The sequence below is a fragment of the Teleopsis dalmanni genome, chromosome 1, assembly GCF_002237135.1.
Source record: "Teleopsis dalmanni isolate 2A chromosome 1, ASM223713v2, whole genome shotgun sequence".
Lineage (NCBI taxonomy): Eukaryota > Metazoa > Arthropoda > Insecta > Diptera > Diopsidae > Teleopsis > Teleopsis dalmanni.
In genome coordinates this window covers 27,718,139-27,745,642 of record NC_051846.1, presented here as the reverse complement: position 1 = coordinate 27,745,642, position 27,504 = coordinate 27,718,139, and the positions used below count along the sequence as shown (strand labels likewise).

At 26.3% G+C, this 27,504-nt stretch overlaps 4 protein-coding genes across 4 annotated transcripts; 2 read left to right on the top strand and 2 right to left on the bottom strand.

Annotated features, from left to right (window-relative positions):
* The first annotated feature begins 6,394 nt into the window (after positions 1–6,394).
* On the top strand, positions 6,395–9,008 carry LOC119672495 (vasotab-like). The gene is made up of 3 exons (XM_038083553.1): positions 6,395–6,484; positions 6,562–6,717; positions 8,851–9,008. The coding sequence occupies exons 1-3, from the start codon at positions 6,457–6,459 to the stop codon at positions 8,907–8,909; spliced, it is 243 nt and encodes an 80-aa protein (XP_037939481.1). The 5' UTR covers positions 6,395–6,456; the 3' UTR covers positions 8,910–9,008.
* A 1,441-nt stretch (positions 9,009–10,449) lies between these two features.
* LOC119673245 (vasotab-like) lies at positions 10,450–12,737 on the top strand. The gene is made up of 3 exons (XM_038084488.1): positions 10,450–10,537; positions 10,618–10,773; positions 12,629–12,737. Exons 1-3 carry the CDS (start codon positions 10,510–10,512, stop codon positions 12,685–12,687), a joined length of 243 nt encoding a protein of 80 aa, XP_037940416.1. The 5' UTR covers positions 10,450–10,509; the 3' UTR covers positions 12,688–12,737.
* Positions 12,738–13,818: 1,081 nt separating this feature from the next.
* LOC119669015 lies at positions 13,819–14,451 on the bottom strand. The gene is made up of 2 exons (XM_038078741.1): positions 14,323–14,451; positions 13,819–14,193 (listed from the first exon to the last, which is right to left on the bottom strand). Exons 1-2 carry the CDS (start codon positions 14,366–14,368, stop codon positions 13,871–13,873), a joined length of 369 nt encoding a protein of 122 aa, XP_037934669.1. The 5' UTR covers positions 14,369–14,451; the 3' UTR covers positions 13,819–13,870.
* Positions 14,452–25,382: 10,931 nt separating this feature from the next.
* Positions 25,383–26,922, bottom strand: LOC119673146 (protein anon-73B1). Its single transcript, XM_038084382.1, has 2 exons — positions 26,651–26,922; positions 25,383–25,731 (listed from the first exon to the last, which is right to left on the bottom strand). Exons 1-2 carry the CDS (start codon positions 26,825–26,827, stop codon positions 25,654–25,656), a joined length of 255 nt encoding a protein of 84 aa, XP_037940310.1. The 5' UTR covers positions 26,828–26,922; the 3' UTR covers positions 25,383–25,653.
* Between the last annotated feature and the right edge of the window lie 582 nt (positions 26,923–27,504).

Genomic DNA, 27,504 nt, shown 5'->3' with positions numbered 1-27,504 from the left:
TCAGAGTTTGAGAGTGTAGGTATACGAACTCAGCAGTACATTTCAGAGTGTGGGAGTGTAGGTATACGAAGTCAGCCAAACTTCTTTCTTTTTATAACGACTTACTGCAGCAATGAGTTTGTTGTAGAAACCAACATAGAACTGTTTTTGTAGATAGTGAAGAACATACGCTGCTCATATTATACTACTAAAGCTATATTGAAATATAATAATGTTATTAGCTATGTAGATTTCAAATTATTAGCTAATTCAAGTTAAAAGAGCTGCTGAAACGTTCTGGTTTTGGTTTACCATTCTTAGCAACTATGTAGGGCTGTCCAGGCCAAATGCGATCGTATATGGCCCGCTGGTCGTGCTTTGGATAGCCCTGATGTAGGGAATGGCTTTTTCTATGGTTGGGGTAAGTGATCTACATTCCAAAATTAGTAAAAAAAATGTTAATATCAAAATGAAATAACTCGTGGAATAACTGTCCACGTAACAAATTGAGCGAAGTGAACCAATAAATTATCCAATTAAACAAATTTACCAAGCTTGAATGGTATTACGATATATCCGGAGTAAACGTGTTAGTAACTTTGATCTAAGAAAAAATAAATAAATGAATTAACAACTAAAATTTAAAAATTAAATACAAAAAAAAAAATTAATAATAAAATAAAAAAACACTTATAAAGAATATATGCCACAGCTAATGAACGTTGCAAAAGCTGACAGCCTTGATTAAAGAAGGCAGCCCAAAACTTCATGCAACCAAGAAGTTGAGCTGAACTCCGTCACACGCCAAATAATTGCTTAAAACGCAAGCACACGCAATAAACGTACAAACGGATGAAGTTTGTTTGCGTCAATGCGGTGAATGTCATTCCGTTTTGGACTTGGATTATTTTATGATTGTGATAATCGCTTATATTTCATTGATCTAGAAGTTGAGTAGCTGTGATTCTGGTAAAAAGTTACAAGCTTTGTGGAAGCCAACGTTAGTTGCATTTAACTGAAGGTCAAAATCCAAGTAGCATTTTTGCTAAGATTTTGCTAAGATTTTTCTTTTATTTATATACTTCTAAATGTTTTGATAAATAATTTTTTATTTATTTCTAATCAAAATACGTAAACAAAATACGTTAAATAAAAATATTTTTATATTGCAAAATGAAGCTGAATTTTAAAATTAAATTTTTTATTCATAAATTTATGATAATCTAAGCTGGTAATTTGCTTTAGGTTAACGAACTCTCAATACAAACTTAAAATGAATTGCATTATTTTATATGAAATACGTAGGTATTTTTAAATAATTTTATTTTTAATTTTAAATAATATTAATTAATGCCAGTTGCTTATATAATTTCTTCTGGAAGTATTTGCACGGTTCGCAATCAGTAATAAATGCTTTCACAAAAGTGATGGATTTTTCTTGGTTGAGAGGTTTTACAATTCCTCATTTGATCTAAAACAATAATATCGGATTTATTCATATAATTTAAGCAGTCTTATTTATTTCATAAGCAATCGTTTTTGATTGATAGATATAAAATAGACAGTTTAGTTGGTTCATAGCTATCAGAGCTATGATTGTTGCATTAATTATAATTTCATTGTTTCAGTAACGCCCGTTCATAAATTTCATATATATGATTAACAAAAATAGTTGAGTTAGAAATTAAAAACTTACAATCTAAAACGCCTTAATAAATTTCTCAATTACCACAATGTATAATAATTATAGTAAATTCCTCAATTACTAGTATAACAACATGTTGTGACTATCACTATTTAATTCTTAATTACTACAAAGTAATTAAGAATTAATTAAGAATTTCAGTATTAAAATTCTCAACTTTTTTCTTGAACAATCAGTATATTTAAGCCTAATTTATAGTCAAACCTGTTTTTATGCGGCTTTTTTTTTTGTTCGATTTTTGTGCTTTTTTTTTTGTTGATTTTTTTGTGCGATTTTTTTGTGTGTTTTTTATTTTTGTGCGATTTTTATTCTTGTGCGTTTTATTTTTGTGAGGCATATAAACTTGGAGCATATTTAAAAAGTTATCAGCTATATATGTGTTACGATATATGTTATGATTATATGTTATGATTCTTTCAGTCAGAATAATCTTGTTGAAATGTTTCAGAATAGAACCGTAAGAGATTACGACATTATAAATTACGTAATGAATATTACTAATGAGCAAAAAGAACCCGATACAATGACAGCACATATCATCTATGCAGGACTTTAACTTTGTCATAAATTAAAATGTCGTCAATAATTCCAATCGATACTAATTCTATAAGAATTTAATAATTTCAAAAAGAGCTTCAATCTTGTGTATCTGTATACCGAGACATATATATACCGAGACATATATAAGCGTCTAGTGAAACAACAATTGTCGCAAAAACTGATCACCTTAACTCAAAAAAAATCAAATTTAAAGAAGTGCAAGATAGTATCTATGAGTGTCGACTTTAAATCAGTTTACTACAAGAAATTTCACGTATTATCAGACTGCGAGGAATAATATGAAAAAGCAGCAACAAAAAGTTGTCTAAACTCATATTTAATCATATAGTTATCATTCTAACAACTTTTATCCTTAATATCATGCATGCTTTTTATAATAGTTATAAGGTGATTTTTTTATGATAACTGTTAGGGTCCCTGAGTAGGACCGATAATATCTTGTTGGAATGAATTGAGTTCAGTGTTTAGTTTATATATCAGTACTATATTATCTCGCTAACATATTTTATTTTAGTCAGGGCACCGCTCTTGTATAAGTATCCTGTTAAGCTATATGTTATTACTTTATTGCAGTATAGAACACAAGGAAAGGCTTGAAGAAGATCCAGAGGTAGGTTATACTGCAGTTCTTATTAAAGCAGACCTATGGGAACTGATGCATAGGTGCAACGAAAACATGTTAACAAAATCCACATTTTTCTCATACTGCTCATAAATATTGTAAGGTAGTATAATAAACGCAACCAGACAGCTTATAAACGTAGTTTTATTCCACATCAATAAACCTCTAGCATAATATTGCATATAATATTTTCCTAAAAGTATACAATACTTCTTCACAGTAAAGATGGCTTAGCTACCCACATCAAGAAATTTATGAAGAATTTAACCGCATACCCGTGTAGTGTAGCTGTTGTTTAGATGGTTTAATATATTCATTATAGTTTCAGATGTGTCATTTGATTTAATATTGCGATATGAGATGATTATTTAAATATTAAATATTTTCGTTTATCATAATTATTAGCTATAAATTCACATATAACAAAAAAAAATCAATATTATTTCTACATTTTATAAAACTTAGATTACTACTGTGAGTTTTAAATATATTTTAAAAGCTAAGTCCCATATGCTATGTAGATCAATTTTGATAGTTGCAATTAGACAGAGTACAAAACAGAAGTAGAAGTAAAATAAAATATTAATAAACGAATTTCTAAGGGAAACCACAGAACTTCTTGAAACCGGAAAAATGATATCAGTTAATTAAATATATTATAGCAATAAAAATTAAGCCATTAACATACGTGACTATAGATAAAGATGTGTTTACTTATACAGATATTTAACTTATTCATATGTAATTTACATATCATTATAATAAAAAAAATATATAATATATTCTAATTGAACATCAAAAAAAAAACAGATTATGATTTAAGTATACTTTTGAAGTTTCCGATCATATTGTGGGGATTAGCAGTTAGTCACTACAATATTGAGAATATGCTGAGTGATAAAGCAATTCGAAATATAATATTATCATTGATTATCATCAACTTATTAACGAAATTGACCACATTGAACTTCAATACTTATTATTATATATTCATTCTAATAAAAGAGATACCACTACATATTGGATTTTACTGATGTTTTCGACTTTGCAGAGAGGAAAGAAAAATAATATTAGAGGAGATTATGTTACCTTTGTTCAGTATGCAGTTAATTGTTGATTTATTAGAGCTGCCATACCCCATATTATATTTATCAGTAGAAACCATTTATCAGTAGAAGTCGTAGTCATCTATTACAAACCAATGTGGAACTGATATGCATTAAGAGCATAACTGGTGCCCCGAAAATAATATATCATATTAATATATCCATAGTAGATAGTAAATAGAATTTTTGAGGACTATTCAGGCCGTGGAACAATAGGCTCCCATTCGCTACGCTACTGCCAAGTCTCAGTGCAATAAAAAATGTCTACAGTTATCTTAATAACATGGAGAACATGGAGTACAAATTATCATCATAAATATTTTTGTTGTTCCCAATAAAATTATTTTATACCCAGGGCTTAAGTTTAATTGTATTCACAGATTGAATTCTACCGAGTTGATTATTGAACTGGTTTGTGAATGTTATCTACCTGACTTGGCCTGCAAACTATCTACCTTATACCTATATATTCATGGATATATGTCAGTAACCCACTTGTAGCTAACCTCTTTAGTATATAGAAAATAAATTCAATAAACCTTTTAATCCGTAATTTCAAAGTGACTGCATTAAAGTTACATAGTTATCCACACGGATCGGTAACAATATCTCCAGATTACCTCGAAGGCATAACAAGAATACCAGATTAGAGTAGCTTTAGATAAAACCATAATAAACTTAACTTTTTGGAAACATTAATATTAATATTTTCTGTGAATCAAGCTTGTAGCCACAATTTAGTAGGTGCGGTAGGTGGTTTTTAGATAAAATAGTCGATCAACTACACTTTTAAATATAACTATCATATAAGCTGATATACTCGATACAGGGTGGTATAAAAAAAACTCCTTTATTTGTTGGTATGTTTTGACTAAAAAGTAACTATTGAAATCTGTATTATGTAGTAATAGTAAAAACGATTGATCAATAAAGACTTAGAGAGACTAGCTACTAAAAATAATTAGTAGCTAGTAGTTAATTTTAATAAATTTCTATGTTTTTCGATTTCAATATAATCATTACCCAATTTAAAGATTCGTGTTCATGTTTTTTTTAATTGTTTTTTATCTATCTATTGTAGTCACTACTTACTATACTTAAGCCTCTAGAACTAATAAAACCTATAGACATAAGTAGCATTTAGTATTTAACAAAAACTAAAAAATATTCGTATGGTATTTTCAGTAATGTAATAATTAAAATCATTTATATTTTTTATTAATTAAATTATAAGTACTCTAAGAAATTCAGTTATATAGAAGAAAGAAATACATACATATAAGCAACTAAATTGTTAACAGAATCTTAACTTGGCTAAATCGTTTCGTTTAAATGTTTTAAACAAAATAAATATTTATAAAATTCGACAAACACACTCGAGATCATTTAATTAACTAAAATAATAAATTATTTATTTGTTTTGCTACATCATCCGTTTTTTTTTATTTTAAATTATTTGTGTCAAAAACAATATTTATTTTTAATAAGCACCTTTTATGAATTAATAAGAGATACGAGTATCTTAACTAAAATGTATAGCATCAAATATATTTAAAGCAACAGCTTGTTTGGATAAGAGAGTTCAAACAAAAATCTCATCAGTTTAGGCCAAATGTTATTCAATTGCGTAATTTTGAATAAATTATAAATACAATATATTCAGTTCCTAAAATACACTACACCATAGAATACTAATGGAAAACGTCTAAAAAATAAAGTACAAATAAAATTGTTATATGATCAGTGTCTGTGAAGCCCCATTGATGAGGGCTTTTCGTAACAGTTAGATCAAGGCCTTAATCCAAAACCGCATAATCGATTACAATGAACAAAACAAAGTTTCTAAAATAGTTTATAATGGGAAACCGAATTATTGGAATATATTAGTATCTGTTTGCTAGACCCTTTCAGAAGTCTTGTTAATAATATTCTTTGAAACTAAGCAACAAAATGCATTTTACTGTATAAAAGCACCTCTGCTTACAAAGCACATTACCGTACAATTTCTCAATTTAATTTACAGCATCTCCAGTTTAGAAATCCATCATACGCTCATATTTATCACTCAACACTCTGTCTATAATTTTTGAAATACTTGTCATCAATAAATCGTACTAACTAAGGAGTGTTGTTATGTTCCACTTTATCAACTCAATTTAACATGTATTTAAGTAACTAAATATAAAACTATTATGCCAACTGTAGGGTGCACTAATTTAACACTACTCTATGATCGTTAAACCTATAATTAATAGAATAATAAAATGCAAAGAAACCAAACAAGTACGGGAACTAAAAAAATCCCAATTTTTGTGACTACTGTCATCAATGATTTTTATTTATTTTATATATTCTCAGGTAAAAATATTTTATATATGTTGAAGCTATAATCAATTTCATGACCACTTCTATTTAATTTGCTGTTCGGTGCAGTTGTTAAAAAAAGAGTTTTAAAAAAATTAATTAAATTTAAATTAATTAAAATGAAATTCATTGCTTTAATTATTTTCGGTTTGTGTTCTTTTTTTCTTACAATATGTATTATTAATAACAAATTGTGAATTTTCTAATAAATTTTTGTTCTGCAGCATTAGTGCTTGTATGCTCTATTCAAGCACAAAAAGATGATTGTCCTCGATTCTGTCCAGCAATTTTTTCACCCGTTTGTGCTTTCAATGGAAAATGTTATAAACAGTTTGGTAATAGTTGCGAATTGGGTGCATCAGCATGCAATGGAAAAGGACGTAAGTAGTTTCTAGAATTAAGAGTTCTTTTAGTTTTTTTTATAAATTTCCATTAAAACAATAGTTTGAAAGTTAACAAGTTTCTGTTCAAATAAGCAGATTTGATCCCAATAATTTATTTTATTAACAAAGCCTACAAATGAGATGTTCAACAGATAGACATTTCTTACATAGATTTTAAAAATTAATTAATATATTTCTAACTAATGAATAGTTCTAATATTTCAGCAATTAGCTTTTAGTTACTTCGATTAGATATTTATCTATATAGTTTGATATTATTACTCTTCCACTATATTGATCTGACAATATTATTAACATATGTTCCTAAAATGCTATTTTCCCGCTGCTTGTGTATGTGTTATATACTTATTATAAAAAATCAAACTTCCATTGATATGCCAAAATATAATTTTATTCAGTCGTCCTTATACTGTATTCTGAGAATAAAAATTATTTTAGCTAACTATCGTGAGACCAATCTAATAACTGTCGCGTACAACGTCCTTTCAAATGAAGCATAGGTATAAAAGGTTAAAGTCTCTTGCCAACTCACTGATTGAGTCTTCTCAATTCAACTTTTGACCTGGGCGTTTCGCCATTGAATAAATATTCACACACCGACAAACTGACAAACTCAGAAAAAAGCCCATGAAAATTTCGGTAACCCTATCATGGATCGCGTTTGCGTAGTGATGTCTAAACTCGCTTAGCAATAGTGAATCACACTCTTGTCAATAGATGCTGCTACGACCTCACTAAAGAATTTAAATGTAGAGCTATCTTATAATTAACGCTCATCCTATGATTTTGTATGAAGCAGAAGCATGGAGGCTATCACAGAGTGATCAGGTAGTAAGTAGTAGTAATAGTAAAAATTATTCGTGAAGTTTTTGCTCCTCTATAAGCTGAGAATAACCATCGCATCTAAACAATCAACAAGCTATTATAAGCTTTATCACAGCATTGCCATAGTTCAGCGTATTAACATTCACTTGTTGCTAATTTAATCATGTGAAAAGAATTTATAACGATACTACAACAAAGAAGTTAACTGTTAGTGGAAGAATATATAGAATAAGACCTTGTTTTGATGTAGTGATCGATTCAGGGAGTACTAATTACGAATCAGACATACCATAAAAGAAATGCCTTGTCATATCAGAAACAACAAGGAATTGCTATAGGCAAATAAATAAGTAATAAATAGGAATGGAGTACCTTCCACACTGTTGCAAAAGACATTCATAAGGCAAATAAAATAATAAGGTATAATACGACATTGTATATCGTTCCCTATATTTTCAGAATCAGCCAAAATAATATCAAACATACAATAACTTATACTTTACCTTACATAACTTACACTGCTCGTTTTTTAATAAAGTTACTTACTCTTAAATATACTATACAATATTTAGACGATCTAAAACGTCGGGCAGATATAACACTCGTCATATAATAAAGACAATATTAGCATAAATACACATCCATAATTTTTTTTTCAAATGTTAACAAAAATTTTCAAAGTAATTCAAATATGATCTCCTAAGTTTCACTAGAAATATTGTCAATCTGCTTTACGTCTTTCACTAGGTCGTACGTCAGGTCGTAAATGTTTTTTCAACCAGCTTTCTTCCGGAATATCATTGCTTAATATATAAATTGTATATAAATTTTAATATAAATTGTGTGCCCCAGTAAAGAATTCTATAAAATGATAAATATGCTGAGATATTTCAGCCTGAAATATCGTCACTTCAGCCTGAAATATCGTCACTTCAGCCTGATGACTTTGCTGACTTAATTCATACTAATGACAGTTTTGAGACCAATGTTAAAACTGTGAAGCTAGTCCTTAGTATAGCTCTGTCCGACATTTTCTACACTATTTATGAGATTTCTATTTTGAAGAATTTATAGAACCAGTAAATGCTAAATTATTATTGATACCTGATAGTTTAATATTGGTGAGTCAAAAACTTGATGCATATTTTTTTTTAATAATATCACAATGGGATAACGAGTATTCCAAATATTTTGAGACAACTTTTATATTAATAATAACAGTAATAATAATAATAACAATAATAATAATAATGATTATTTTTTATTTTTCAAATTTCTTTTTAGGTTTCCGACAAGTTGGTTTGGAGGAATGTTCTAAGCGTGGAGTCCGTCTATGTAACTAAGATTAATTTATATACAAGCATTATTTAAATATATAAAATAGTTGAATATAGTTTACATTTAAGACATTCTAATATTCAAAAATAAAATATCTAATAATATTTGTTGTGTATTTTAATTATTTAAATATTACTTAAGTAGTGTTTAAACCGGTAAACTTGAAACCTTTGTTTGAAAAATATGATGTAATATTATATTTCTTCTCTTCTTACCTTTATATTATTTTAATAATTTATATTTAACACCAAAAACTATTAAAATATATATTTATTAATGTATTTTAATGCAGTATCAGATGATTGTCAAAGAATATCAAATGAAATTACAGACTACAAAACGTCAATAGTTTATATAGTAAAGAACACTCATCAGGGTTCAGTCTTAAAACCAATTAAGGGCTAAGATGTTTAATAATAGGTAACTGCTATTACAACGATAATTATCAAACTATGTTATAGTAGTGTCAAGAACTATAACCAGAGTATCATGCTTCGTGATCAATTTCATCATATTGTGTACACACGTATCAATCATTCTTCTGGCTTGTAGCGTAAAGTGGCAGCCAAAAATGCTAAATACCGGTTTTAAATGTGTGACAAAGACAAGACCAATGGGGTAATGAACCCCAGACAGTATATATAAGTTATTTATAATATTTTTATGATCACCACGTTTGTGATGTTATATTTATTTTTTATTTAAGTGCAGACAAAAAGACATGTATGTAGTTCCGAAGTCAAGTAAAAGTGAACGAGCTTAGATTGTCACGTTGAGAGACACGAAAGCCAAACGGGACTTTTCCAGACAAACAAGTTGGTATTCGGTTTGATTGCAATCAAGCGATCGAAATAATATCGCATGATTATGTCATTAATGAAACTAAGCGCAGTGGTCGGATTTGAAAGGATGCGGGGTGTTAACTTATATACTAACCAATTTATTGTTGTTGCTGATTCTGTTTATGTATCAACATTTTTTGGTTGTAGAAAGCACATAAAAATACTTTAGAAGTGTAAGGTAATTTCAGAATATATTACACTCATTTCAAAATTGATTATTTTCTAATGGTATAGAGAAATATAGATCTATAAGCTTTAGTACTCTTGACATTATTTATAAAGAAAATTCAAATCAAAGCTCATTTACATTATCTCCAGTCCAGAAATCCATCATTTGCTCATATTTATCACTCAACACTCTGTCTACAATTTTTGAAAAACTCGTCATCCATAAATCGTACTAACCAATTAAGGAGTGTTGATTTTCTTCCACTTTATCAACTCATGTGTATAAATAGGTAAATATATAACTATTATGCCAACTTTAGAGTGCACTAATTTAACATTACTCTATGTTTGTTAAACCTATAATTAATAGAATAATTAATGCAGAGAAAATAAACAAGTACGGAAACTAAAAAAATCCCAATTTATGTGACTACTATCATCAATGATTTTTATTTATTTTATATATTCTCAATTAAAAAAATTTTATATATATTGATGGTATATCAATTTCATGATCACTTCTATTTAATTTGCTGTTCGGTGCAGTTGCTGAAATAAGAGAGTTAAAAAAGTCACATTAATTAAATTAATTAAAATGAAATTCATTGCTTTAATCGTTTTCGGTATGTGCTTTCTATTTTTTTTGCAATATGTATTATTAATAAAGAATTCTGTAATTTTTAATAAATTTTTTATTCTACAGCATTCATGCTTATATGCTCTATTCAAGCACAAAAAAATGGGTGCCCTGAAATCTGTCCAGCAGTCCTTTCACCTGTTTGCGGTTTTAATGGAATATGTTATAAAGAATTTGGTAACAGTTGCGAATTGGATGCATCACCATGCAATGGAAGAGGACGTAAGTAGTTTTATACAGTTTTTACTTATTTTTTAATTTTGTATTAAAAGAATAGTGTAAAAATTGACAACTTCCTGTCCATATGAGTAAATCTATTCATATAAATGTGTTCTATTATAAAAGCTTATAAATTGGATGTTCCGAATACAAATCCTTTTCCAACTAATAATAAGTTCTCATATTTCAGCAATCATCTTTTAGTTACCTCCATTAGATTTTCATCTATATAACATAAAATTGCATACTCTTTCGACATATTGATCTTGGAATATTGATATGGCACAGAAATGTTATTTTCTCGCCGCTTGTGAATATATTATATACTTATTACAAAAAATTAGACTTCCATTGAAAATATGCCAAAACATAATTATCATATCTTGCGTTAAAACATAATATTTAATTAGTCATCCATACTCAATATTCTGCAAAAATAAAAAAAAACAATTCAACGATTTGGACCAATTATCGTAGGATCAGCCCACAAAGTCTGTCGCGTACAAAGTCTTTTCAACCGTAATATATGAAAAGTTGAAGTCACTTGCCAACTTTTGACCTGCTCGTTTCACCATTGAATAAATACTCACACTGCGAAAAATCCAGGCAAAAACCCACAAACAAAATATTGACTTCCAATATCTAGTGAATCACGTTTACGCTTTACTGTCTAAACTCGCTATTCTCCCAAAGCTAATACGCCCCTGCAGAATGACTTTGGCCAATACCCTTCAACGTAGAAACAAGTTTCTCTGATACTACGGTACCAGGCTTTAAACAAGCTAATCCCTTTAGATAAGAAGGTGGTCATGCCAAGGCAGATGTTTATTATAATAATATAATGAATAATATTATATATATTGAATATATATATATACAATATATGTATTTTTTTACAACATTGTAAAAAACTGTTAGCTACTTATGCTGACACCATTGACACCATCGAGTGTAGCTAGCGTAACTTCACTGCTGCCTTTGAAATCTTCAAAAACGAGACAAAGAAAGAAAAATCAATTTTTTTGTTTTGCAGTAGGTAGAAAGCGTCGAAAGCCACAGTGGGAATCTTGAACCCAGTAAATCCACCTCTTGGGAACAAGTTGAGAAGACCTCAGCCACCAGACTATGAAGGTATCTGACCGAGATCGCATTTCAGTAATCAGAGAGTGAAAATGTTAGAAGCTTTGTGTATTATTTGAGTTTTCAAATTTATCTAAGCTAGGAGTGAGAACGTAATTACCGTTAATTATAGACGATGATGGGTATTTACAAAAGACTGGTACTTCTAGAGACATACTCCAGTACAAATCAAAGTCTATATCAATAACCACTACCATAGATATCGAGGACTTTATATTTCTTGGCACCGTCGCAACTAATCATTACGTCAAAAACTTAGAATTCAAACAAAGAATCAGATCCTTACCTATAGGTTCTGCTACGGCCTTACTAAAAAAATAAAATGTTAAGCTCTTTTTCAACTGATACAACTTACGATCATTCTTTGATTTTGTATGAATCAGAAGCATGGACGTATGGAATAATCAAGTTCAAGATAAAATTCGGAGAACTTTTCAAGAAAAAAGTTATTCATAAGATTTTTGATACTCTACAAGTTGAAAACAGCGACCGCAGCTCTACCTACAACCAGTAGCTCCGTATTATGTAAATGCTGCATTATTATTGATATTTGATAGTTTAATATTGGTGGGCCAAAAACTTTATGCCATTTTTTTTTAATGATATCACAATGCGATAACGAGTATTTCAATCATTTTTAGACAACTTTTTTATTAATATTAATAGTAATAATAATAATAATAATTTAAATATATTTTAATTTCAAATACCTTTTTAGATTTCCGACAAGTTGGTTTGGAGGAATGTTCTAAGCCTGGAGTGCGTCTATGTAACTAAGATTAATTTATATGCAAGCATTATTTTAATATGTATATATAAAATAATTGCAAATAATTTATAATTTTAAATTTTATAATTATTTATAATTTAAAAGTACTTATATTCACAAATAAAATATTTAATAATATTTGTTGTGTATTTTAATTATTTAATATTAATTAATAATTTACATTTAACACCAAAAACTATTAAAATATTAATTTATTGCATTATAGAATAGAACACTCATCAGGGTTCAATCTTAAAACCAATTAAGGTATAAGGTGTTTAATAATAGGTAACTGCTATTACAACGATAACTATCAAACTGTGTTATAGTCGTTTTAAGGACTATAGCCATAGTATTATGCTTCGTGATCAATTCCAACATATTATCAACCGTTCGTGAAGTAGAGTGGCGACCAAAAATGCTACACCCCGGTTTAAATGTGTGACTAAAATTATTTTGTGATTAAAATAGTTGGGCAATAACCCTCAGAAAACATAAATATATTTTCCCATGTTTTGCTATAACTGATTCTGTTTATGAATCAGTATGTTTTATAGAAACATAATTTCATGGAATTTATGGTTTAATGGAAGGAGCATTTTTATTAATTTATTTAATTTAACTTTTAAGTAATAATTTTACTATAAATCTTTACCTTAAATTTAAAGTGGCTGCTCGAAAATTTTAAATTATTTTCCAATAATTACTACAAACTCTATAGTAATTGATACTCTAACGACAAGCTTTCCCAGTATTTTAAGAATACACTACACCTATTTCAAAACTCGTACGTCTTTAATGGTCTATAGCAATATAGATTTGTAAACTTCCGATTAGTACACTTGTTACTACTTTCTTCATAGAGAATATTCAATAAATAATAATAAAATATATAAAAAGCTTTATGTTAGTTATATGGGTATCATACTCGATCAAGAAGCCTAAAGGTTTCACTATTTATGGGAATAGTAATCTAATGTAATTTTATGTATATATGTATGTATGTAGCAGTTTATCGTGTGTATGAGAATCATTGTTAATACCTTCAACCACCTATTTTATTTATTTAATTTATCATTTTAATTATTTATAAACAATACATGCGTATTTTCTAAAATTTCTAAAATAATATTTATACGTTTATATATATCTTTAACTGAAATCATTATTAAAATGCGTTAAATTTAATTTTTAATTAAAAAATTGCAATGAAGCCATCATATATGCAAACATTGATGATAAAAGAGTAAACATACGCTGTCTTTGGCTTGAAAAGTCGACCCTTAAAGTACTTTCAGTTGTTGGTTCTTTGGTTGTATAGAATCGTGGCGTTACAACATTAATAGGGGAATTAGTAGGGGAATATCCAGAGCCTTCATAACTATAATTTTTTTCCTCTTCAAAAGCACCAATCTCATTAAATTTGTCATCATTTTCTGGATCACGCAATAGTTTTTCAAGTTTTGCAGCCAAATCATTTGGTCTAGCATAAATAATTTGGATTGTCATGCAAACTACAAGACCGAAAAATTCAAAAAAAAAAAAAATAATATTAACAATATTTTTGCGCCAAATAAGCAAAAATAATTTATTCAAAATTCTTTTAATAAATTTTTGGTATATTTTTTATTAAATAAACTCACCTATGAAAATAGTAGAGAAAATAGTTAAACTCGAGAAGCATTTCATATTGCGACTGTTATTGGAACGAACTAGACTCTTACCTGAAAGACTTCTGAATAACCCTACAAATCTATAATAACTATAGAAATTTGTATTAAGCAAGTCTGTTTTATGGAATTGAAAACTTGTACGTGTTGTTTTATGGAATGCATCTGTAAATAATTATCTTAAAATTGTAACGATAAAATTAAAAAAATCACGTTTAAGTTTCTTGCATTCTTGAAGAGAACGGTGTCGGATTTAAAGATGCTTCTAAAATATTTTTGTCATAGCTTAAATCAATTCATCTCATTTATTAAATATGATATATCAAAATATATAAATATATATCAATATATAATAATATATCAAAATTAATATAACCATCAGATACATAAAAATTATATCAATGTTACTGATATCTTTAGAAAGTGCACCTTAGACTTAATGAACAACTGAAAGAGTATAAAAATTGATTAGCATGCTCTCATACCATAAAACTTTCTCACTAATCCATTAATTTTGTCTATCCCTACCCAAAAAAATTATAAATAAATCGCATGGAGTTCCAATGCCTTTAGCACTGTAACACTGTCATTGTAATAACAAATATTAATATTTATAAATAAAGGACTAATATGTTATATATAATTAAAATAATATAATAAAATAATTAAAAAAAAATATAATTAAAATTACTAAGGTAGTTATTTATGAATGTATCACTTAGAAGCACATATACCTGATAACGAACACTATACTAACTTCTTCGTCCATAGCTCTTTTAAAGTAACTCGACCTGTGGATTTTTTACTCTATCTTAAAAAATTATCCGAAATTATGACATCTTTTACTTTGCCGTACTTTCCTTTAATTTGCTTCAAAGCATGAGAGATAAGAACTTCTACCCATAAAAAGAATTATATTGGGTAAGATAAAAATTATGCGGTTGTTTTTGTAAATATATGGTGTTGGTACCCATATATATCTGGTAACACTAATCTAATTATGTCAAACTAATACGTACTTGAAACGTGACATTTCTGGCCACTTTTTTCGCAAAGACAATTGTGCAATTAGTCACTCGTATAAAAAGTTACATAGTTATAAAAATTAATATAATATATAAAGAAATGGGCTATGTGATGCTTTATTTTTTAAAAAAGACGATACCATTTAGTAACAAGCCGAAAATTTTTTACGATTTACAGTGAAAATGCTTTAAGTGAATGCCAGAAGTGGTTTTTTCGATTCCGTTTCGTAAATTTTAATGTCAAAGATGTACCACGCCCTAATCGATCAGTCACTATAAAGCCAGTGAAATTTTGATTGGCTGTCAACTGCTGAACTGCCTGGAGATAGTGGAGGTACTTTTTTAATGATAAAAAATTGGCTGACCGAAGATTCAATGAAAGTCACTTAGGCATGTTTTTCGACGATATAGATTCGTAAACTTCCGATTAATACACAAATTATAGGGCTACATAAAATATAGCAAGAAGTCATAAATAATAATAACTAATATATATGTTATTAAAATTGATTTGTAATAATAAAAATATTTGTTTAAAAATTAACCAAAAAACTTCAGACACTTTTTATATCATCCATTATAAACAAACAATTGAACTGGTAAGCCCATCAATATAAATGGATAGCAAACAAATTTCTATCTTAATTCACAATATAATCAAGATCATTACAATTTAAAAAGTAGAGTCTATTATAAGATAATGTAATTGAAGCTTTACTCCAAATACCTTCTGCTCAAAAAGTATCTGGATTTTGTTGTTTGTTAACTACTCCTTAAGTAATAGACTTTTTTCAAAAATTTCAAGTGCATTTAGCGATTTTTATTATGGAAAATTCTTGTTGTACGCGATTTTTTGACCAAACACGGCACCACTGTCATCGCTCAGGCATCATATTCACCAGATCTGGCGCCGTGCGACTTTTTCCTGTTTCCGAAACTCAAATTGCCCCTTCATGGTAAGCGTTTTGAGTCGATTGAATCGGTAAAAGAGAATTCGCCGAAGGAACTAAACGCCTTACCTGCACGGACCTATGAAAAATGTATGAAAGATGGGGTTAAGCGTTGGCATATGTGTATCGCTTCAGATGGAGCATATTTTGAAGGAGATAAAATAAATTTGGAATAAAATTTAAATTTGTGTTTTGTTTGTCTTGTTTTTTTAATATAAAACTTTATCAATTAAAAACTCTTTAAATGAGCATAAAATCTCTAAGGTTATTAACAAAATATTTATAGATTGAATAGTTGCAGTGGTTGATCGACAGATATCTCTACAGAATATTTAAATACACCTTCTTACGATAACTAGGGTAAGTGAAATAATTTCGAATATTCGTAATTATATACTATTCCTCCATTCAGAAAACTATGTATAGGTAAGGTGTTCAGATTGTTAACCTCAAACACAAGGTATGTATAGTCCATAGAATAGTATAGTATAGTATGATCCTATAGTTCAAAAATCAGCGACTGTTATTGAAACTATGTTACTAATTTATATCTGTATAAATTCAAAACTTTAGTTGACCCAAGTTCTAAAGATTATATGAAATTTCTCAAAATACTTATATTAAATACATCTTAATCCATCATTATTCTACAAAAGTTAAAGTGTAGTACTAGCACGAATATTTGTAACTAAAACTCTTAGTTACTTCCTTAAAACTAAATATTAAAACCGTCTTGAGTTTTATCTATTTTGGCAACAATAATAATGTTGACCTTACGATCCGGCAAAGAGATGACATTGCCAGTAGATATTATTACATGTTCGTTAGATAAATTATCAGCGAATTAACATCCATTAATTATTATTGACTTGATTATATCTTGAGATATTAAGGCGATAAGTTATTATTTTCCTATATATTATATATATTCCTATATATGTTATATGTATATATATTCCTATATTTATTTTATAATAATATTAAAAATATTGATAAGCACATACTAACTCAGTAAACTTCTTTCTGGTAAACAATTGCTAAAAAGATGCTCATCAAGTATATCATATCTTTTATGCAATTTCTAGTATAAGATACAAAAATTTAGAAACGATAGTATGTATACATACATATATTTAATAAAAATCTGCATAGACTATCTGCGTAAACTAATTATTTATTATTATTATTATATTAGTAAACTTTTCGTTTCTTAATAACTTGAGATAAAAACATAACCAAAACGCTGTGTTTAATTTTGTTATCAAAAACACTACAAACGTTTCTAAAAATTATTTAAAATATAATAAATTCAAAGTAATTGATAAGATCTGTTTTAAATCAATGAGTCAAGTATAGAAAATAATAGTCGTTTTGTTTTTATCTTAAAAACCAAATATGCGGCAAAGCCCATTCTAATTAATTATTATATTCATTAGAAAAATATTTTTAGCTACTAAATTTTAGTACTAAAAACATGCGAGTACAGATATATTTATTATCTATACAACTGCAATTGTATATACAATATTTGAGAAGTTCATAGCTTTTCAGAAATGGGTTTGTATATAAAATTGCAAATAAATTATTGCAAAATATACAACACTTGCGCAAACATTCAATTTTTGTTTAAATTAATTTCAAGAAAAATAAAATAAAATAAATAAAAATGACATTTGAGTGAAACAATAACAGAAAAACCTTAAATTTATCTTCTTTGGTATATAGGTGAACTTGTCTGATAAAGTACGAGTGTCTGAAATATGTACTTTTCATTTTAAAAAATAATATTGAAAAATAAATAATTCCAGACGGTAACAGTCAATTTAGAGCAGAAGTAGTTGAAAAGTGCTTTGCATTCCGGCAAACAAATTTAATTGAAAATTTTCAAAATAAAATTATAATAAGTAATTTTGAAAATTAAATTATAATAAATTAAAATAAAGGTTTTTATAATAAAGGAAACAATAACAAAAAAAAACTAAATTTACTTGAATATAAATTTAAAAATTTAATAGAACACAAATTACAAATATACGCTGAAACTGAAAACAAATTATTGTATAGTAAAAATTATAAATAATTAAATAATTAATTAAACGAAATTGTTAAGAAAACTTGTTCAAAACTATACAATATTTAACCAAGAAAAAAAGTAAATTAAACAAATTTATACAAATTATTATTGTTTATAAAAAAGTGATAACATTTAAAATTAAAAATACAACTACAAAAACTAAAAATATTTTAAAAGTGAAAGATGTAATTACATATATACAATTAAATTGTTAAAAAAAAATATAAAATAAATACATAATTAATATTGAAAACATTACATTATAATTTATATAAAACCAACTTTTATAATAGTATAAAATAATAAGATAAGTATTATTATATTGCTATAATACAAAAAATATTATTATTAAAGTAATAATAAAAGTATTATTATTAAAGTAATAATTTAATTAATACTTATTGTATTATTATTAGTATAGTATAATATAATACAATAAGTATTATTATATTACAATAATACAATAAGTATTATTATATTACAATAATACAAAAAGTAGTATTATTAAAATAATAATTATAATAAATTTTTGTTTTACAAAAATTAAATATGTTTTAACATTGAAAGTTATAATAATAATTATATATACAAATAAATTGTTAAAAAAATTTTAAAATAAATACATAATTAATATTGAAAGCATTACATTATAATTTATATAAAAAAACGAACTTTTAGTATAGTATTAAATAATAAGATAAGTATTATTATATTACTATAATACAAAAAATATTATTACTAAAGTAATAATTATAATAAATTTTTATTTTACAAAAATTAAAAATGTTTCAACAGCGAAAGTTATAATTATATTCATATATACAAATAAATTGTTAAAAAAATTATAAAATAAATACCTAATTAATGTTAAAAATATTAAGATAATTTAAATTATAAATATTATTATATTACAATAATACAAAAAGTATTATTATAAAAATAATAATAAAAGTATTATTATTAAAGTAATAATTAAATTAATAAATTTTTATTTTACAAAAACAATGTATTAAAATAATTAATATACTAATCCTCATTATTTTAATAAAAATATTTAAAACAATATATATATATAATTTTTGGTAGTGAAAGTGATAATAAAAAAGATAATTAATAAAAACAAATTATAAAAAATGTTTGTATAAAATTCTTGTAAATAACAAAATAATTATTATTAATTTAAAAATAAAAAACAAGTTAAGATAAACATACATATTACTTTTAATAGTGATAGATAACCATAAATACAATATAATTAATACAAACTAATTGTTTTAAAAACATTGTTAAAAAGTTAGTTTATATGCAATTTGTATATTGAAAAAAAAACTCAAGCAAATATAAAATAACGCGACATTTATTATTTAAAATTTTAAATGTATAGTATATCTATGTACTGTTTCAGCAATTAAAAAATTTAAATTGAATAGTGAGAATCATAATATTAAATATAATTATATGAAAAAAATTATTTAAAAAAAACTATTTAAAATTTTTTAATACATGTAAATTAAAATAGTTGATATTATACATAATAACGCGATAAAGCCTACGTAAAATAAAAAATACAATTATAAATATGTATACACATTTTAACATTAAATATAATAATATTAAATACAATTATATGAAACTACTAATTTTATAAAAAACAGTATAAAGTTATTTAATATATAATTTAAGGAATATATTAAAAACATTCATTCAATTATAAAAAAAAAAAAAAATTAATATATATAATAAAGCGAACATACTTAATATTATAAATACATACATACATATTGTGGGATATGATATATATATCGTAAAATATTTTAACAGTTTACTACGAAATATTTATAATTAAAATATTAATTTTAAAGTTGATGAACATATTATTAATTAAAAGTTAATTAATTAAATTCATTAATTATATTACCAACGCACAATGAAGCTACTTGTAAGAACATTAATAATTTTTTGTCTTCTAGTTTTAGGTAAGACTTTTAATAATAAAATTAAAATTAATTAATAATTTCTTAATTAATTCTAAATATTTCAGTATTGAGTTCGAAAAAAAATTCGAAAGACTGTAGCAAATATAAAAAATGCGAAAAAGAAGAAAAACCCATTTGTGTTTTAGATAAAATCAATGTTTGCTTCAAGCATTTCGACTCAAAGTGCGATATGAAGTACTCAGCCTGCCAATATGATAAAGGTAAGATACCAGCCTGTATTAATTAGAAAAAGTTAATATAAATACTATTCAATCCTATATAATTCCATTCCAGAATATATTATTTATGTAGAAGCTTATTGTGATTTAACTACATTTATGTGTGAGCCAGAGCTTGAAGAATACCTCAATGAATGGTCGGCAACCGAGAATATAAATGAAACAATCTATAGTATCTATAAAACAACTGAAAATCCAAACTCATTACTAAATAATATAGAAAATAATTATTAATATATGTATTAAAATTGATTTCTTTCGAATAAATTTATTCATATTTAAACTTACCAATTACATTTTATGTAATAATATATAGCATAACTTGAGTTCAATAGTGTTGAGCCATTAAGATGTTTAAGCAGCCTGAGTTTATAGTCAACATGGAATATGTTCGTCTCATCTGATATTGGAAAATCTACAGAAAAGTTGAGGTCTACATTGGCTAGACTTTGGCAAAATTTTTACATACACTCACACTTTCTTACCAACGAATACTAATTTTTGTTTGTAAACAAAATTCAAGTGTAATAGGTATTTAGTTCCCCTACGCCTACCTTCCTTCTTTCTACACTACACACATACTTTCTGGCTTAGATTATTTCATTTCAACGCATGATCTTTGAATTCATTTTTAAAAAACCCCTCTTTATATGGGGCTATCCTGGACTTAATGTCAATATTGGATCCTTCGTACTGGAATTAAGAGTAATTAAACTTAAAATAAGGTATTGATATTCGACATATAACACAATAACAAAGAATCTTCTGTATTCTTTGGAAGATTAATGTCCCCTTCGCATTAGCAATAAGTTTTAAATTAATTGAAACAATGAACTGTATGAGCTGTACCATAACATTGTCTTAGTCATAGTTGAGCTTCTTCGCTGGCTTGGTCATGTCGTGTGAATGGAAGAAAATGCTCTGGTTAGAAAGGTGTTTAATTCAGTGCCCACTGCTGGAAAAAGCGATTGCAGACATTTGCATCTTTGGTGGATGGATCAGGTGCCCAAAATAAAAAGCACTCGGTACTACCAACTGACGACTGCAAGCCACTGATCGGTCTGGCTGGAGGAGGTTACTGGACTCGACCAAGTACAACTCACGTGAAAATGGGCAATTAACAACAGCAATAACATCCTTTATACTATACCACAACCATGTTTCACTTAAATTTAAATATTTTTTAATCAATACACGTAATTATGTATATCATTGTCATTATTAATATATTCACTCCTTTTCATGACCAAAAAAGATAATCCATCGTTCATACTTGCCTTCGCATAGATAAGTATCCATTGCACAATAAACGTCACTCGCATCTATATAGCCCAATATAGGATAATAAAATATTAATAAATCGAACAAAAATGACTTTAGAAATCAAATATATATAGTCGACTTACGTTTCCCTAATATGCATTCTTACACTTTCATGTAACTCTACAATTCATACATTCGTATGTAGCCCTCTTCAACGTCATGTCTGCAGATGGCGCTATCATCGGTAGCAAAACATATATTTCCGAGATTAACTAAAAAAGTTATTTTTGGTAAAAATAATTATATTATTTTATTTAATTTATAATAAATATTTATATTTATTTTTTTTATAATAAGACAATGTATAATTACTTGCAACAAATGAACAATACACAACGAACAGAATCGTTATAACAATTTTAATTATTCTACAAAATTTCAATTAAAAACCGCAAATTGAATTCGTTCTACAAATAACAATAAAATTAAACCGAGATTATTAACTATTAGATTATTAATTGTTGGATTATATAACTATTAGATTATTAAAACCATATGTGTTATATATTCAGAGTTCTACAACTTTATCACGTATGGTTTTTAGTTTAACGAAAGTGTATGTATATTATATATTTTATTTTGCCTTTTAATGAAAATCTGGTATACATATTAAGTAAGTATATTATATACTTGGTATATTTATTAAATATTAGTTCAAAAACTGTGGACTGCAGCACCATATCTTGAATGTATTCAAACTAAACCCTTCATTTTATAGTACATTTATTTATACAACCTTACACAGTCATAATTGGATATTAATAAATTCGCATCCAATAGTTTTTTATAAAGTTCCTTTTTACATATCCAATATCGTTATCAACATTCTCATTTAGCTATATGATAAACAGTTGTCACTTATAAATGGTGTCAATTCGCAATTCGCAACACGCACACAAACCTAAGTCCAATCGACCTTTAGATCCGCTCCATAAAAGTGGCTAAATCACGCACTTGACATGAAGTCACTTATCTGTTTTCCTACCCCAACGCGCAAGCCAACCTATGTCCAATCGACTTTTGGACCCGTTCGATAGAAGTGGCTAGGTTTGCCTGTCTTAATCCTAATTGACTTCAATTTAAATCACACCCAGTTTTCTCGTAGCTAATGGGGCTCAATGAGACACCACATACAGTTTCAAAAAATAATAATCCATTGTTTTTTAAATAGATTCTGCTGCTATCTCTATATTAGAACACATTATTCATCTGTCCAAATCTTCATTTATCTACTAACTGAAGTTTCGTCACTGTCATGACTCCATATGCATTTACATGGTTATAGACCCATGGCCACGGTGTATTGCCTAATGACAATACCCGAACACGGTGCGATACTTTAGCAAAAAAAAAACTGTGATTGCCAGTTAGAGCGCTATTTTAACATACTATATAATTTCCACAAAATGGGTTTATATGATATTCATTGGTTCAATTATACGCCTGATGCCTGACACTCGCTGTCAAAAATTTAGATAATAAGAATTTAGATAGTAAATTTAGATAGATAAAAAAATGTTTACCACTTTTTTTTAATAAGTCAAATATGTATGATTTATTGATGAGTATTCACATTTAGATAGAAAAATTGTTATACACTATACCAATACACTATATTCGTTATTATTATCATGAGATAAAATAATATTTAAATATATAAAAAATTTTATAGCAGAGATTAGAACTATCACTAACATTAAATATATATTTCATAATTGCATAAGTCTTATTTTGAAAATATATTCAATTAACAAAAATTTTGTTTAAAAATATCTATAAAATTTATATAATATATAATAAAATAATAAATAAATAAAACAATAAAATAACATTTAATGTTACTTAAGAAATTAATTCTTATAAAAGGAATGATACTTAAAAGCTTTGTGTTAATTGTAAGATCTCAGATATATTTTTACTATATAAAATTATTATAATTGTTTGTAGTAATACAATTTTTAGTAATATAAATTTTTTGTTTTTACTTATTACAACATCAATTTTTTAATATTTCTTTTTTATTTTTAATATAGCTATTTATTTTTACAACATTTAAGAAATTTCAATATATGATATTTTATAGTAGTAAAATTTTTTAATACTTTACTATGAGCGAAAATTTTAATAAAAAATTTTAATGTACTTGTTTTATTATATCTTATTAGTTTATAAATATTTTGTATGTTTATTATAAATTATTTAAATAAGCTATTTCGTAGATATACGACAGACTTTAATTTATTTGACTGAGTTTTTAATTTAACTGCGGTTGCCAGTTTTATATTTTATAATTAAAAAAATTAGTGCTTCAGTTTTACTGTTAAACATGAATATTTAAAACTATTTATTGAGTAGTTTACTTGAAAATTTTTTTAATTTTTTTAAACTTCAATCAGAAATATTTCTGATCTTAATGATATGGACATCATTTTTACGTTACATCTACTTTGATAATAAATTAAATTAAGCTTTATGTGTATTTATATCAGAATTTTATCAGTAATATATATTAATAAAAATCTCGCGGTATTATTAAAGAAAGACAGAAGTTTTAGATATTATAAACGTTTAAATGAATCATGTATATATACGAGTAAAAAGTTTGAATTTAGGAAAAATGCCTTTAAATAAAAACTGAATTTTCTTATTTAAAACATCCATCTTATAAAATTTAATTATCTGTAGAAGTATAATAGATCTGTAGAAGAGTATTACTTATATATAAATACACATCATCATTTTTTATTTTAAATATAATGTCAAATTACCTACATTTCTATAAATACCACGCGAAACTATTACAGTATTTTAAAATAAAATAACAAAATAAGATAAAATAAAATAAAATAAAATAAAATAAAATAAAATAAAATAAAACTAAGAATAAATTAAAAATATATTTAAAAAACTGAAAATAGAAAATTCAAGTTGTTAGGAGTTGATTATAATTTAACAATCGATTAATTTAAACTAAATTCATATTAAAAAATAACAAAAAAAATAGTATTTATACTTATAAGTTTTTCGAAATAAAGTTATTCTATAAACTACATTTTGAAATTATAAAATATAGACACATTGAAGAGTATTCTGAGAAGTCTTAATAGTGGATTATATATAAAAAGCAAGTCCATTAAATGATTCGCACATACATTTCGTGTATAATAATATTGTTATACCTATATACCATTTTTTTCAGATTAGTAGTTTTAAGTCTGATATTTTTTGTTCAATACATTTATAAACAATAATTACAAAAATTATTCGTCATTACATTAAAATTATATTAAAATAATAGTTTAAATAATTGTCTTAAAAATAATTAACATATGCAACATATATATAAAGTTAATATAAAGTTAAATTAGCGTTAAAGCAAAGTAATATTAATAATAATAATAATGAAATGTTCACAGCATTAATACAATTAAATGTAAATATCAGCATTTATAATTAACTTATTAAAATAAAATAAAAAGCCAAAATAGCTTTCACATCTTTCCAATAAAAACAGCCTAGACTTATAATGTAAGTTCTAAATATAAGAACTGATTAAGAGAGCAGAGATAAACTAATTTGTCCATTATTAATTCATGTTGCAGTAAATTAATAAAATATGTTATCCTGGGCTGCTTTAAATTATTCACTCTCTAAATAACATGAATCTGAACGTTTCTCATATTTTAAATATTTCAAATTAATCTTAAGCCGTCTTAACTAACGTCTCTTTTTCTTTTCTAGCTTACGGAGTCGGTGCAAACGGCGAAGTGGCAAACTTTCAGGAAGCTTTATCTCCTAAAAATAAAAACAAAATTAATAATTAATATGTAAAACAATTCATGATAAATAAAAATTAGAAAAAAAAATTTATTGTTTTTAACATATTCCGCTCTAACATTCAATGAAACCATTTGAGAGGTTAGCCTATCTACAAAAGACTCTCTCTCTTGCAGAAATAATAATTCTCAGGCATGTTACTTTCAGGTATTAACTGACTAAAAGATTTAGTAGGTTTTTATTTTTTTTATAATATTTTGCCAAGTCAATTAAGAAACCTAATTGAATAATTTTTATTTGAATTCTTTATGGATTTTGCATGAAAAATAGCACATATTGCTTTACATAAGCCGAGTCGACTTGCAAGAGTGTAAACAAACTGGGATATAACATTTTCTATCTCTTGTTTGAGGATTCTTGGCGAAAGCGACACACTTTTCGAAATCTAGAATGGATCTCTATGAAGAGTTTGTCCGATCTTTTTGTTTTTCCTGCACTTTTCTTCCTTCGCAAACGGTTTTAAATTTGTTAGTTGCCAGAAGCGTTTGATAAATATGATGCTTGTCCAGCAGATGTCGATTATATGACATCTATTAACGACATCTTATAGTCTTTACGAGAAGCAACTAATTGCGACGAACGTCGTAATGTCCAACTAAAATTCTTTTTTCCCCATGTCACGTTTTAATCAAGCAAACTAAACTTACTTAATGCACTTGTTTGTCACAATCTCCAACGAGAAATAATTAGATATGCAAAATTATAACATTATACTGAAATGTTTATCATTATCAAGTTAAGTTATACCGGCGATACAAAGAATCCACTCAGGCCTATTGGCTCATTATGTTATTACTAATATTTTTATAATTTATAGTATTTATTATGAAGTATTTTTAACATGTTCTTCACAATGATAATGCAATATTTTACTTACTTCACCGTGCTCACTATTTTGGTCGTCTTCAGGATGCATGAAGGTAGAAGTTACTATAAACAATTCAAACATTGCACCAAGAAATAATCCAATAACCAGAAATTTCGCAAAAAAGTTGTCACCAACATACACTTCTCCAGATTCAAGATAGTCATTTGAATCGGCGTCAGAGTACATGTTTAAGTTTGATTTTAATATATATATATTATCAATATAAACAATCAATTAAAATTTCTATTAGTTTATCTCTTAGAAAATTTCTTTCAGTAACTTTAAATGGTAGAGAAATAATGAACAGAGTTGCATTTTGGTAAATTTTTTTAACAATTTTGTTAAGTAGCAGATATAAATCTTTTCTATGTGAACAAACATTTATTTTAACACAATTATTATTGCATTTTAAAATAATGTTTATATATCATAAAATAAATTAATGTTGATCAATAAATTTAAACATTTATTGTAATAATATTTTGTGTTTAACTTATTCTAATAAATCGAACTTATCAGCTTGAAAATCTACTTTGAAAAACAATTATATTTCAATTAGTTTATTATAAGTAAATGGAATTATGTTTACAATGTCGTAATTTACGCATTTTCCTAAATAACTTAGTAAATATGTATCATTTATTTGTTGAAGAGGTTTTTCGAACAGTAGTGAACTACAACTACAAAAATTTGTATTTTTTATATTATTTTAATTAATTGAATTTTTGGCTGACCATACAGCTGTTTCTAGAATTGCCAAATACCATCATCAGTGGTCTTGGAAATAATTCTTGTATTTAATAATTCATAAATAATTATTTTTGAGACTGCAAGTACCAGGAATCGAGCTCGGGTCCTGCCAA